General features: G+C 31.9%; 2 protein-coding genes across 3 annotated transcripts in view; both read right to left on the bottom strand.

Annotated features, from left to right (window-relative positions):
• LOC145729203 (glutamate decarboxylase 1-like) overlaps positions 1–15,351 on the bottom strand; it is a 122,709-nt gene that overhangs the window by 40,327 nt on the left and 67,031 nt on the right. The gene's annotated exons all lie outside the window — the stretch shown is intronic.
• LOC145729192 (E3 ubiquitin-protein ligase sina-like) lies at positions 2,147–12,931 on the bottom strand. Of its 2 annotated transcripts, none has more exons than XM_081979852.1 (4): positions 12,722–12,931; positions 12,514–12,667; positions 10,319–10,608; positions 2,147–2,598 (listed from the first exon to the last, which is right to left on the bottom strand). In XM_081979852.1, exons 2-4 carry the CDS (start codon positions 12,650–12,652, stop codon positions 2,251–2,253), a joined length of 777 nt encoding a protein of 258 aa, XP_081835978.1. In that variant the 5' UTR covers positions 12,653–12,667; positions 12,722–12,931; the 3' UTR covers positions 2,147–2,250. The 2 variants fall into 2 exon arrangements, with proteins under 2 accessions (XP_081835978.1, XP_081835977.1); XM_081979851.1 differs by having other exon boundaries at positions 12,514–12,655; positions 12,722–12,930.

Raw genomic sequence — 15,351 nt, 5'->3', positions numbered from 1 at the left:
GTGTAGTAAATTGAGTCTTATTGCCGTTGCTGGGGCAGGGATATAATGGTTATTCGTCTAGGTTTTACTTTGACAAAAATATTATGTAGAAAATTGGAGCCATGTATTTTTCCTTACAGTATGATTATGTAAAATGATGATCATACGTTTCAAGTGGAACAACCACTTTTGTCCCATGTTTTGATTCCTTTCGCTCCTTCTTGTTATGTTCACATTCTTTTCTGTCACATTTAACAGATTTTTTCTATGTAACTTATCATAAAGTTGAAATGGCAACCCTGTGTGCAATATGGAATAGAAAGAATTGCGAAGTTGTCGGTTTACCGCCAAATGAGATTATTAGTTCGAGAAAGTTCCAATAAAATGGTCCTTGCTGCAAAGACGTGCCAGACTTTAACACGATTATTTCTCTCACTAAAGTGTGTTAAGGTCTTCTGGTCTGCCTTATTTCCTATCAAGTACATTGGAAAGTCGTTGATTCAATTACCTAGTGTATATAATAAAATAGAGTAAAGCTCATGGGAGTGTTGCACGTGGCTAAACTTAGCTTTGGATACGTAATTGTTAAAAACTTGGACTAGTTTCTCGTTACTAGAGCTAACCAATGTTAAGCTGAACGGGAAGTAAAATATAAGATTAATGGAATATCTTTCTACTCCTACAGGGATATCGGAACGAAACCAGAAACGTGCTATGTTGGGGATTCTTTTAAGTGAAAAATTAGAAGAACTACCCAGACGTATTATCTTGGATAGGGCATGTTACACGTCAGAACAGTGAAAAATTTACCAATAGAGTTGTACTTTGGCGACTCAGAGAAACCACGAGAAAAGTGAGAACGCTGGATAGATGGTATCAAAAGTAGGTCCAGATCAAGTCAAGATCGACAGACATGGAAGAGTCACGGAAAGGTCTTGGAAGAAGTCTGAAGAGAAAGCAGAAGAAGATCCTTTTGTAACCTTATGTGACCCAAAGCTGGTGCAAAAACCGCGAACAGTAACAGTTTTATTGATTTCAGGCAAATTAGACCAAACTTTGTCATCAATCAGTAAAGTTTATGTTACTTTACTGTATGTAATCAATTTTTTTTAACGAAAAATGACAGAAGTAACGCTTAAAGATCTACTGAACTAATGAGTGGATAAGAAACCGAATCAAAGTCGAAAACATAGTGGAGAATAGGGAGTCTTAAATAAAACTAGGCCGGACATGTTGCTCAAAATACAACCACCAATTAGAGTGGAAAAACGACAAGATGGTAACCTTGTGGAGAGAAAAGAAGCAGCTACTTCTTCGGAGGTTGGCTATCATCAGGTTGGAAGACGTGATACCAAAAGTTCCTAAGCCAGGATATTCTTCTCCTTCCCACACACAGGGAAAACTGGAACAATAGGAGAGAAAGGATAGAAGAAGAAGATGAAATTATACTCAATTTTTTTGTGACTCTCTTTTTTTCTCGCATTGCACCTGTCAAGGATTGCGTCACTGTGTAAGACGATATCAAAAACTCCAATCCTAGCAGGCTGTTATATACGGAACTTCGTATGGAAATTAAACTTTTTTCTTTCCGAAACTGTTTCAATTTAAAAACCGAAAACGCCCGGTTAAATAACAAGGCATGTACTCCCTATAAATCCCCGTCGTTCGTTTTATATATATTATATATAAGTTTTATGTATTTCGAACGACGGCAGCTGCTTTCACAGTTCACACGTAAATGTGGCACGAAATTCAAGGTGCTCAACTTTAAAACTCCATTCCGGAGTTTTGATGGAATGACAGCGCTAGCAGATCACGTACCTAATAAATTTATATTTCATACACTCCAAACATGAGAAAGTGGTAAAATCTGGCCGAATTTTTCTGAACGATTGAAGACATTTCGTTGAGAAATGTAAATTTGAAAACCAAATCTAATTAGTCACGTCCCTTGAGCTATGATTCGGTTAACCAATCATCCTGTTGAAGAATTGTAAAAGCGTATTACAAATATGAAGGAAGGTGATAAAGAAGAAATAGAAGACTGAAAAGATAATTACTTTGATTGAAGATAATAGGAACATTTTGATCTATCTAGTTCTAGTTAGGAGTCGTCACGTCAATATCTCGAAAACCGTTACTAGACATAAGTGAAAAATATTTCAAATCGATAGTATAAAAATATTTATTTTTTATAAGGTTTATAAAAAGCTAAAAAAAAGGTGACAAAGAAGTAATAATTAAAATTTCATTAAAATTACATTCAAAAATTTAAAACTCACGAAACTCAATTACAAAATATCGACAGTTCCTTAACAAATCTGTGCTAATCACTAAACTATTTTCCTTCGCGTTTCCGTTTAAAAATTGACATTTTTGGTTAAAAACTCTCACAATTTTGTCGTCAAAACTTACAAATTTTATTACGTATTTGTAGGCATTATCCTGTTCGCTTGGTGGCCCCAACTGGACAATATTCATTGTAATATTGTGCGGATTCAACTGGATTATTCCTTGGAAAAGTGTATCGTTGAAATAATACAAAACGATCGGTTTGGTGATCTTCCTATCTGGCAAAGCGCTCATCTCGTTTTCTAAATTTTGATGAAGGATTTTTTGCTAAAAAAAAACAAAAATCAAGTTTTAAGGTTTGTTAGTTCAAAATTACCAGCTGAACAAAAAGTCTTAATGGCCTAAACAGCTAAATTTAATCGTTTTTGAGATGTATGCGCTTAAAGTTTGTTTTGACAATTATCACGTGACCGTCTAGCTAAATAGTGTTCTACAATTACGTGACAATTGTCACTAACGTCAAAACTGTCAAACCATGCTGAAAAGTTGCAAAAATGAGGTTTTAGAAACATTTTCTTGCAGTTTTTGAATAAAACGTGTTTCTGAGAATAATCACATGAATGTCTAACTTGATAGTGTTCTACAATTACGTCACAACTCTCACTAACGTCAAAACTGTCAAACCAATGCTCAAAACTTGCAAAAATCTAGATTTAGAAACGTTTTCTTGCAGTATTTGATATAAAACGTGTTTCTGAGAATTATGACAGTTATTTTCACAATTATCACGTGACCGTCTAACTAAATAGCGTTCTAAAATCATGTGACAACTGTCACTAACATCAAAAGTGTCAAACGATGCGCAAAAGTTGCAAAAATCAGAGTTTAAAAAAGTTTTCTTGCAGTATTTGATTTAAAACGTGTTTCACAATTATCACGTGACCATCTAGCTAAATAGCGTTCTATAATCACGTTACAACTGTCACCAACGTCAAACCTGTCAAACGATGCGCAAAAGTTGCAAAAATCATAGTTTAGAAACATTTTCTTGCAGTATTTGATTTAAAACGTGTTTCTGAGAATTATAACAGTTATTTTGACAATTATCACGTGACCGTCTAGCTAAATAGCGTTCTACAATCACTTGACAACTGTCACTAACGTCAAAACAACGTCAAAAGTGTCAAACCATGCTCTAAAACTGCAAAAATCAGGATTTAAAAAGGTTTTCTTGCAGTATTTGAAATAAAACGTGTTTCTGAGAATTATGACATTTATTTGGAAAATTATCACGTGACCGTCTAGCTAAATAGCGTTCTAAAATCATGTGACAACTGTCACTAACATCAAAAGTGTCAAACGATGCGCAAAAGTTGCAAAAATCATAGTTTAGAAACGTTTTCTTGCAGTATTTGATTTAAAACGTGTTTCTGAGAATTAAGACAGTTATTTTGACAATTATCACGTGACCGTCTAGCTAAATAGCGTTCTAAAATCATGTGACAACTGTCACTAACATCAAAACAACGTCAAAAGTGTCAAACCATGCTCTCAAATTGCAAAAATCAGGATTTAGAAAGGTTTTCTTGCAGTATTTGAAATAAAACGTGTTTCTGAGAATTATGACAGTTATTTTGACAATTATCACGTGACCGTCTAGCTAAATAGCGTTCTAAAATCATGTGACAACTGTCACTAACATCAAAAGTGTCAAACAATGCGCAAAAGTTGCAAAAATCAGAGTTTAGAAACGTTTTTTTGTAGTATTTGATATTAAACGTGTTTCTGAGAATTATGACAGTTATTTTTACAATTATCACGTGACCGTCTAACTAAATAGTGTTCTAAAATCACGTGACAACCGTCACTAACATTAAAACAACGTCAAAAGTGTCAAACCATGCTCTAAAATTGCAAAAATCAGGATTTAAAAAGGTTTTCTTGCAGTATTTGAAATAAAACGTGTTTCTGAGAATTATGACAGTTATTGTGACAATTATCACGTGACCGTCTAGCTAAGTAGCGTTCTAAAATCATGTGACAACTGTCACTAACATCAAAAGTGTCAAACGATGCGCAAAAGTTGCAAAAATCATAGTTTAGAAACGTTTTCTTGCAGTATTTGATTTAAAACGTGTTTCTGAGAATTAAGACAGTTAATTTTACAATTATCACGTGACCGTCTAGCTAAATAGCGTTCTATAATCACGTTACAACTGTCACTAACGTCAAAACTGTCAAACGATGCGCAAAAGTTGCAAAAATCACGGTTTAAAAACGTTTTCTTGCAGTATTTGATATAAAACGTGTTTCTGAGAATTATGACAGTTATTTTGACAATTATCACGTGACCGTCTAGCTAAATAGCGTTCTAAAATCATGTGACAACTGTCACTAACATCAAAACAACGTCAAAAGTGGCAAACCATGCTCTCAAATTGCAAAAATCAGGATTTAGAAAGGTTTTCTTGCAGTATTTGAAATAAAACGTGTTTCTGAGAATTATGACAGTTATTTTGACAATTATCACGTGACCGTCTAGCTAAATAGCGTTCTAAAATCATGTGACAACTGACATCTAAACTGTCAAACGATGCTCAAAAGTTGCAAAAATCAGGATTTAGAAACGTTTTCTTGCAGTATTCGATATAAAGAGTGTTTTTGAGATTTATGATTTTTGACAATGGTCACGTGACTGCCTAGCTAAATTATCCTTTAAAACCACGTGATATCTGTCACTAATGTCAAAACTGAAATAACAATTATTAATGAAAAAATGAAAAATTTGTATTTTTTAAGTACGGTTTTTATAGCAAGAATTAATAATTCAAATTTTTGACAACTATTAAAAGACACCTTGTATAATAATGTAAAATGAATGAATTTGTTTTGATGTATCGTTATCTACCGTTTTTTCACTGATTATTCTACCGCCATTAAATGTTTTGACTTGGCAACACTGTTGTACAATGACAACCTAGAATGTTGCGTCGTTTTGACTTTTGCTTCAAAATTGACAGAAAACTTTTTTGCTAAACAAAAAAGCCTTAATAGCCTTGACAGCTAAATTTAACCGTTTTTGAGATTTAGGGGCTTTAAGTTTATTTAGTGTAAAAATCTACTTTGTATCTGTAAAGTGCTTCTAAGGCCTGTAATTCTGTACAGTGACAACCAAGAATGTTCTGTCATTATGACTTTTGGTGCAAAATTGACAGTTAAACAAAAAAGCCTTAATGGCCTTAAGGGCTAAATTCATCCGGTTTTGAGATACTGAGCCTCAAATTTATGTCAATGTCAAAAATTACTTTTAACCTAAAAAATGAATTTAAAAGTTTGTAACCAGATAACTTAGAGAGTTGTAGAAATTATTGTATTTGAAAGACAAACCCACGTTCTACTAGATGGTAAAATAATTGCATAGCTGTCAGCTTGACAGTTACGATAACTCAAGTTATCGGTTAGAATGTAAATGTCACATTTTACTAAAAATCTTCCAAAACTTCGTTTTGTAGAAGGAAGTACGCTCTTGCACATGGCGCTAAACCCATTGACATTGCTGTCATATTTTGACAGTTAAAGTGTGTCAAGTATATATCCATGGTAATTGTGGATAACTGGTAAACTTTCATCATTAAGCTACTAAAAATATGACTTTACGTCAATTCAAGTTGGTTTTGATTACTAAATCCGTCATTTCCATAACAAAAAGAAAATTCTACTGCATTTTCCGCTTTAAAACTGCTTTCCGTCCCATCAAAATCAGGAAAATCTCCGTTCATGCATGCGAAATAACACATAATAATAAAAGGGAAACGACGTGGATGGTCATCTTTTTCAGGCCATAAGGTCTTCAATAGCCAGGAAAAAAGCCGGCACAATGGCATATTTTTCTTGTGCAGCAATATGCACTAGAAATAACATGAATACCGAGTGCAAAAATACAGATATCGTTGAATTTTTACATAGAAAGTTTCATTTTTCTTTTTAATTCTCACTTAAAAAAATGTTGGGTAAATACGGTCCTGCTTATTAACCATTACCTCAGGCATATTGATGGAAATTAGCTTTCGCATTGACTTGTATTATAAAAAGTGATTAATCAGCATTTTGAGCAATTTAAATTTGAAAATTAAAAAAGTTTCTGTACATTCACAACTTTCTGTGATAAAAAAATCAGGACCGTATTACAGGTATTTCAAGATAATTCAACTTTTTAAGCCAAACCAGTAAAAAGTACGTTAAAGGTATTTTACACCTCTATGGGAAAATTTTTGACAGTTTGTGACACTTGACGTTCTACTTAAAACGTTGTTTAGTGTGTCATTAAAGTGACAACTGTCAGAATCTAATCAATCAAGCTATAAAAGTCCAAATAAAGTCTGAATTTCAACAGATTCAGTGTGACGTATATTAATGGCATTTTATACTTCCATAAAAAGAATTCAAGGAGTTGTAAGCTTTCAGTGTCATAGTGGCAGGTCGGTTAAACTGTTATTTCGACTAAAACTGTCAAAATTTTAGTCCTGAAGCTATAAAACGCACTTGTATCGCTGAAACCAGTAAAAAGTACGTTAATGGTATTGTACCCCTCTATGGGTAAGGTTTTGACAGTTTCTGACACTTGACAGTCTAGTTGAGCCGATGATGAGTGTGTCATTAGGGTCACACTGTCAGAATGTGATCCATCAAGCTATAAAAGTCCAAACACTCTTGAATTCCAACAGATTCAGTACGACGTATATTAATTCCATTTTATACTTCCATGGGAAGAATTCAGGCATTTGTCACGTTTTACTGACAAACTGACAAGCTGGTTAATCTGTTATATCAGTTAAAACTTATTCTATTTTTTTTAAGTATTTCAAGATAAATCAATTCAAGTTACTGGCCAGAATTTTGGGCAAATACAGTCCTGGTTTTTAACCAACTACATTAATAAGGTTTTTTCTTAAACTGTCTACATTTACAATTTTCTCTGATACAAAAAATCAGGACCGTATCTTAGATATTTCAAGATTAAATCAATTTTTTATTGTTTTTTGCAGTGATTGTCCTGCATTAAGTTACTAGTCAGGATTTGGGGCAATTACAGCCCTGTTTTTAAACTAATTAAATTAATAAGGTATTTTCATAAACTGTCTATATTCGCAATTTTCTCTGATACAAAAAATCAGGACCGTATCTTAGATATTTCAAGATTAATAATTTTTTTCATTGTTTTTTGCAGTGATTGTCCTGCATTAAGTTATTAATCAGGATTTGGGGCAATTACGGCTCTGGTTTTAAACTAACTAAATTAATCAGATTTTTCCTTAAACTGTCTACATTTGCAATATTCTCTGATACAAAATACAGGACCGTATTTCAAGTATTTCATGAAAAATCAATTTTTTATTTGCTTTTTGCAGTGATAGTCTTGCATTCAAGTTACTAAGATTTTGGGCAATTACAGTCCTGGTTTTTAACTAACTAAATTAATAAGGTTTTTCCTTAAACTGTCTACATTTACAATTTTCTCTGATACAAAAAATCAGGACCGTATCTTAGATATCTCAAGATTAATCAATTTTTTAATTGTTTTTTGCAGCGATTGTTCTGCATTGTTATTAATCAGGATTTGTGGCAATTACGGGCCTGGTTTTAAACTAACTAAATTAATAAGGTGTTTCCTTAATCTGTCTACATTTACAATTTTCTCTGATACAAAAAATCAGGACCGTATCTTAGATATCTCAAGATTAATCAATTTTTTAATTGTTTTTTGCAGTGATTGTCCTGCATTGTTATTAATCAGGATTTGGGGCAATTACGGCCCTGGTTTTTAACTAACTACATTAATAAGGCTTTCCTTAAACTGTCTACATTTACAATTTTCTCTGATACAAAAAATCAGGACCGTATCTTAGATATTTCAAGAGTAATCAATTTTTTAATTGTTTTTTGCAGTGATTGTCCTGCATTAAGTTATAAATCAGGATTTGGGGCAATTACGGCCCTGGTTTTAAACTAACTATATTAATAAGGTTTTTTCATAAACTGTCTACATTTACAATTTTCTCTGATACAAAAAAAAACAGGACCGTATTTCAAGTATTTCATGAAAAATCAATTTTTTATTTGCTTTTTGCAGTGATAGTCTTGCATTCAAGTTACTAAGATTTTGGGCAATTACAGTCCTGGTTTTTAACTAACTACATTAATAAGGTTTTTCCTTAAACTGTCTACATTTACAATTTTCTCTGATACAAAAAATCAGGACCGTATCTTAGATATCTCAAGATTAATCAATTTTTTAATTGTTTTTTGCAGCGATTGTTCTGCATTGTTATTAATCAGGATTTGTGGCAATTACGGGCCTGGTTTTAAACTAACTAAATTAATAAGGTGTTTCCTTAATCTGTCTACATTTACAATTTTCTCTGATACAAAAAATCAGGACCGTATCTTAGATATCTCAAGATTAATCAATTTTTTAATTGTTTTTTGCAGTGATTGTCCTGCATTGTTATTAATCAGGATTTGGGGCAATTACGGCCCTGGTTTTTAACTAACTACATTAATAAGGTTTTTCCTTAAACTGTCTACATTTACAATTTTCTCTGATACAAAAAATCAGGACCGTATCTTAGATATTTCAAGATTAATCAATTTTATAATTGTTTTTTGCAGGGATTGTCCTGCATTAAGTTACTAGTCAGGATTTGAGGCAATTACGGCCCTGGTTTTAATTTAACTAAATTAATCAGGTTTTTCCTTAAACTGTCTACATTTACAATTTTCTCTGATACAAAAAATCAGGACCGTATCTTAGATATTTCACGATTAATCAATTTTTTCATTGTTTTTTGCAGTGATTGTGCTGCATTAATTTATTAATCAGGATTTGGGGCAATTACGGCCCTGGTTTTAAACTAACTACATTAATAAGGTTTTTTCTTATACTGTCTACATTTGCAATATTCTCTGATAGAAAAAAACAGAACCGTATTTCAAGTATTTCATGAAAAATCATTTTTTTACTTACTTTTTGCAGTGATTGTCTTGCATTCAAGTTAGTAAGATTTTGGGCTGTTACGGTCCTGGTGTTAAAGTAACTAAAATTAGCAAAATTGCTTCACAGACTGTCTACATTCGTCAATATTTTATGAAACTAAAAATCAGGATCGTATCTCAGGTATTTCAAAATAAATCAATTTTTACTGTGTTTTGTCATGCATTCAAGTTACTGTCCAGAATTTTGGGCAAATACAGTCCTGGTTTTAAACTAACTAAATTAATAAGGTTTTTTCATAAACTGTCTACATTTACAATTTTCTCTGATACAAAAAATCAGGACCGTATCTTAGATATTTCAAGATTAATCAATTTTATAATTGTTTTTTGCAGGGATTGTCCTGCATTAAGTTACTAGTCAGGATTTGAGGCAATTACGGCCCTGTTTTTAAACTAACTAAATTAATAAGGTATTTTCATAAACTGTCTATATTCGCAATTTTCTCTGATACAAAAAATCAGGACCGTATCTTAGATATTTCAAGATTAATCATTTTTTTCATTGTTTTTTGCAGTGATTGTCCTGCATTAAGTTATTAATCAGGATTTGGGGCAATTACGGCCCTGGTTTTAAACTAACTAAATTAATCAGATTTTTCCTTAAACTGTCTACATTTGCAATATTCTCTGATACAAAAAAACAGGACCGTATTTCAAGTATTTCATGAAAAATCAAATTTTTGGTCCTGGTTTTAACGTAACTAAAATTAGCAAAATTGCTTCACAGACTGTCTACATTCATCAATATTTTATGAAACTAAAAAACAGGATCGTATGTCGACTGTCCAGAATTTTGGGTAATTACAGTCCTGGTTTTTAACTAACTACATTTATCAGGTTTTTTCATAAACTGTCTAAGTTTGCAATTTCATGTGAGGCAAAAAAAGCAGGACCATATTTCAAGTAATTCATCATATTTTTGCTTAAATTTACTAACCAGGAATTTGAGCTATTACGTCCCTGATAATTTCAATCTAAATCAATGAAATTTTACCTTAAAACATTTTCCTCCTACAAAAGTGAGTGGTCCATGGGCAATTTGACAATGGAACACTATTTGAGATTTAGTGCCAATAAATGCGCAATTTTGATTCTCTCTCATAGGGCACGTCATTCTGAATGTTTGACACTCTTCCTCGTGTCGTTCCAGTATTTCCAGTCTAAACCGCTTTTGGCATCCATTGCCAAAGTACTTACAAGGGAATGTTAAAATGTTGAAAATCCTCTCTAAATGATAGGTTCTGGTACCATTTCGTGATGAACCACAGTTTCTGCATAAATCACCTGAAATTATAGAGAGAATCCAAAAAACGGATCAATACCAGTGTGATTATCAATTTTCGAGAATGTCAATCCGTTTTCAAATCAGTTTTTAAGTTTTCTAGCCAATTTTCAACTTTAAGAAAACTTTTAGAAGTTTTCCAGTCACGTTTCACGTTAACAAGTGAATTTTCAAGTAATCTATGCAATTTTGACACTTTCATGTAAATTTATAAGTTCCATACAACATTCATGAATTTTGACGTGAATTTTTCTATCCAAGTTTCCGAGTCAATTTTCGAGTTTCCAAGTCAGTTTTCAAGTTCCTTAGTTAGTTTTTGACATTTTCAAGTCAAATTTTAAGTTTCTTGGTTGATTTTCTTAGTAAAAACCAAAAAATTAGTGTCAGAAATTTGAAAATTGTCACGTTGTTGGGTCATTTTTAACTGTTTTAAGTACGTAGTCAATTGATGGTCAGTTTTGAAAAAATTGAACTAGAAAATTGACTTAAAATTTTAAAACTCACTAGAAAACTTAAAAACTATCTTTGTAACTTGAAAATTGAATAAAAAAGTTAAAAACTCCCTGGTAAATCTAAAAACTGTTTTGGTAACTTGAAAATTGACTAAAAAACTTAAAAATTGACTAGAAAACTTGAAAATTGATTTAATAACTTAAAAACTGTCTTGGTAACTAGAAAATTAACTAAAAAACTTGAAACCCACTAGAAAACTTAAAAATTGACATTGTAACTTGAAAATTGATTAAAAACTTGAAATTTGGTATCTTTAAAAATTAAAAACTTAAAAATTAAAAAATTTACTTAAAAATTAAATTTTTTGTTTGAAAGTTGACTTAAAAAAAAAATTTTCGGGGGTAATTGCACAAGTGCATAAAAATTACCGATAATTTTGCATGAAAACTTGTTATCTCTTAACTGCATGAGTTTATTTTCATATTTTTTTGGCGAAAGAGCCCGACACCGAAGGTGGAGGGCTTTTTTAGAAAAAAATATGAAAATGACCGAATGCAGTTTGCAAAGATAACAAGTTTGAACGCAGAATTATCAGGTCATTTTTAAGGCACGAATGTAATTTTGGGGAATATTTCCCGAATAAAGAAAATGTTTTGGTCTTGCTGCAACTATAGATTGCTCAATGGAGCTCAATGAACAAGTTCCAAACCGTTCATTAATTTATTGTTGACATCGCGTTTGACATTGTTTGGTTATAAAAAGTCAAAAAACTGCGCAAAGACAACAATTAGTATACTAGCAATAGGCTCTACAACAATGCAGTCGTTATAGATACGTACAGTGCAATTATCGAAATGCAATTATCACTTTAGAATGCAATTATCGCTGTCATTCTGGTGAAAATGCACTGCTCATATGGGACATTTAACACATGAGGGAAATATTCAGGAAAATTTCATGTATTTTGTCACTTTTTCATGTATTTGTTGTTAAACTTGTATTTCCGTTAAAACTGTCAGCATTTTATTTATGAAGCTATAAAACACAATTTTCAAGCTGAAACTGATTGGTTTTGTACACCTCTATGGGTAGAGTTTTGAGACTTTGTGACACTTCTTCAGCCGTTTGTTAGTGTCATTAAGATGACAACTGTCAGAATATCATCCATCAAGCTATAACGCACAAAATACGCTGAAATTTCAACTGATTTCCAGATATGGACTAATAAAGATTAAATTGGATAAAAATCTAAATTTGACAGTTTCCATTATAAAAAGCAAATTACTTGGGTATTTTTACAGTTACAGGGTGGTTCAATGTAACATTTAGTAAAAAATCATTTTAATCAATTTTCAAGGAGACCTGAAAATTTCTATTATTTTTTTTTTCAGTTGGCAATCCTGCACCATGTTTACTTTACACTAAAATTACTTTGAATGGGTTAACACGCTTACCAGATTTGAAACATCTGCAACATATCGAATGTCCACGCTCACAATGGAAAATCGGTTTAATTAAATAATTTTTACATTCTAGACATGTAAAATCTAAAACTATGGAGTCCTCAATGCAATGCAATTCGGTTTCGTTCATAATCTAAAATATGTTCTTCCAAATAGTCGGTTCTTTAGGTTATTTCCATTGATTTTCTATGATCCTTACCGTAAAATTGGTTCCGCATACACATCCAAACACTAAGTTAAGTTCTACCTTCAAACTAAGGTAATAATAACACTAAAAATGAATAAACTACAAACATAAACGTCATATTCAATTTAATTACAAACTACACACTTAAATTTATAATATGTTTACAGAAACTGGTACCTAAACTGACTGAATATGTGTACGTTTACAGCGTTATCTGTAAACAATTTGGAAAATTATTAACTGAAATAAGGAAAAAGCACGCAGTGTTGCCACGAAATGTTCAAAATACTAAAATAAAGGAAATTTACTATCAGAAATCCTCACGTTTGCTATATGTTTTACCAAACACACCAAATTTGAACTTATGTTTATATTCAATCACCATGTAACTGTTAAGATAATCTGTTGTGTTATCATTTAGTTTATTATTAAAAGTGAAAATACAAGTAGGTTTTACACGCGGTTTTCTCCCTGACTGTCCTTTCAAACTGTCTTTATGATAGTTCAAATTTGACACAGCTTTTCTCCTTGGATGTATCAAATTTGGTAGTGTTTTTCAGGTTATTGGATGTGAAATTTAATGAGGATTCGAAAAATGTGCTTAAAACAGTCAATTTCCTATTCCAAGAGGGTTTTACAGTCGATTTTGTCTCTGACTGTCCTTTCAAACTGTCTTTCTGGTTGTTCAAATTGGACACCGCTTTTCTCCTTGAATGTATCAAATTTTGTAGGGCTTTTCATGTTATTAGATGGAAAATTTAATGGGGATTTCAAAAATGTACTTGAAATAGTCATTTTCTCATTCTAAGTGGGTTTTACAAGCGATTTTGTCCCTGACTGTCCTTTCAAACAATGTTTCTGGCAGTTTAAATTTTGACACCCCTTTTCTCCCTGACTGTACCAAATTTTGTACTGTTGGTACAGATTGATAGAAAATTTAATGGAAATTCCAAAAATATTTTTAAAATAGTAATTTTCTCACTCCAAGTAGGTTTTACAGTCGATTTTGTCTCTCTGTCCTTTCAAACTTTGTTTCTGTCAGTTCAAACTTTGACACCGCTTTCCTCCTTGAATGTATCAAATTTTGTAGTGTTTTTCAGATTATTGGATGGGAAATTTAATGATGATTCCAAAAATGTGCTTAAAATGGTCATTTTGTCATTCCAAGTGGGTTTGACAAGCAATTATGTCTTTGAATGTCAAATTGTGCTTAAAAGTTGCAAAAATTAGGGGTTAGAAAAGTGTCTTTGCAGAATTCGATACAAAACGTGTTTCTGAGATTTATGACAGTTATTTTGACAGTGGTCACGTGACTGTCTAGCTAAATTAATTTCCAAAAACCACGTGATTTCTGTCACTAATATCAAAACTGTCAAAATTTGCCTAGAATTTGCAAAAATTACAGTTTAACAGTTTTCTTACAGCTTTTGAAACAAGACGTGTTTCTGAGATTTATGACAGTTATTTTGACAGTGGTCACGTGACTGTCTAGCTAAATTAATTTCCAAAAACCACGTGATTTCTGTCACTAATATCAAAACTGTCAAAATTTGCCTAGAATTTACAAGAATTACAGTTTAACAGTTTTCTTACAGTTTTTGAAACAAGACGTGTTTCTGAGATTTATGACAGTTGTTGTGATAGTGGTCACGTGACTGTCTAGCTAAATTATTTTCCAAAAACCACGTGATTTCTGTCACTAATATCAAAACTGTCAAAATTTGCCTAGAATTTGCAAAAATTACAGTTTAACAGTTTTCTTACAGTTTTTGAAACAAGACGTGTTTCTGAGATTTATGACAGTTGTTGTGATAGTGGTCACGTGACTGTCTAGCTAAATTAATTTCCAAAAACCACGTGATTTCTGTCACTAATATCAAAACTGTCAAAATTTGCCTAGAATTTACAAGAATTACAGTTTAACAGTTTTCTTACAGTTTTTGAAACAAGACGTGTTTCTGAGATTTATGACAGTTATTTTGACAGTGGTCACGTGACTGTCTAGCTAAATTAATTTCCAAAAACCACGTGATTTCTGTCACTAATATCAAAACTGTCAAAATTTGCCTAGAATTTGCAAGAATTACAGTTTAACAGTTTTCTTACAGTTTTTGAAACAAGACGTGTTTCTGAAATTTATGACAGTTATTTTGACAGTGGTCACGCGACTGCCTTGCTAAATGCCAAATTATTTTCCAAAAACCACGTGATTTCTGTCATTAATATCAAAACTGTCAAAATTTGCCTAGAATTTGCAAGAATTACAGTTTAACAGTTTTTGAAACAAGACGTGTTTCTGAGATTTACGGCTGTTATTTTGACAATTGTCAGTTTGCAAATGTAATTTACAAAATGTTTAAATAATAATATCTTCAAATTGGTGTCATTTTTCTCATCTAGAAAATATGTCATTTGTCATAAAATTGTTACGAAAAGGACTTCTTAACTTAGAGTAAGCAGTAAGATAATTATTTTGTGTTACCTCGTATTTTAGTAAACAAAATATACAGTGCGAGTTTAAAGTATCCCGTGGTGTTTTTGGGTGATTATTTCCTTCCTATCAATTTTGACCAATCGCTATCAAGAATTAGTATAACAAATGTAAATTTTAAGTGGAAAAATCACTTGTCAACAATTGTCAA

Source organism: Ips typographus, linkage group LG5 (assembly GCF_016097725.1).
Source record: "Ips typographus isolate SLU linkage group LG5, UJ_Ityp_2.0, whole genome shotgun sequence".
Classification (NCBI taxonomy): Eukaryota; Metazoa; Arthropoda; class Insecta; order Coleoptera; family Curculionidae; genus Ips; species Ips typographus.
The sequence above is the reverse complement of the archived record's forward strand: the minus strand, read 5'-3'. Positions and strand labels throughout refer to the sequence as shown.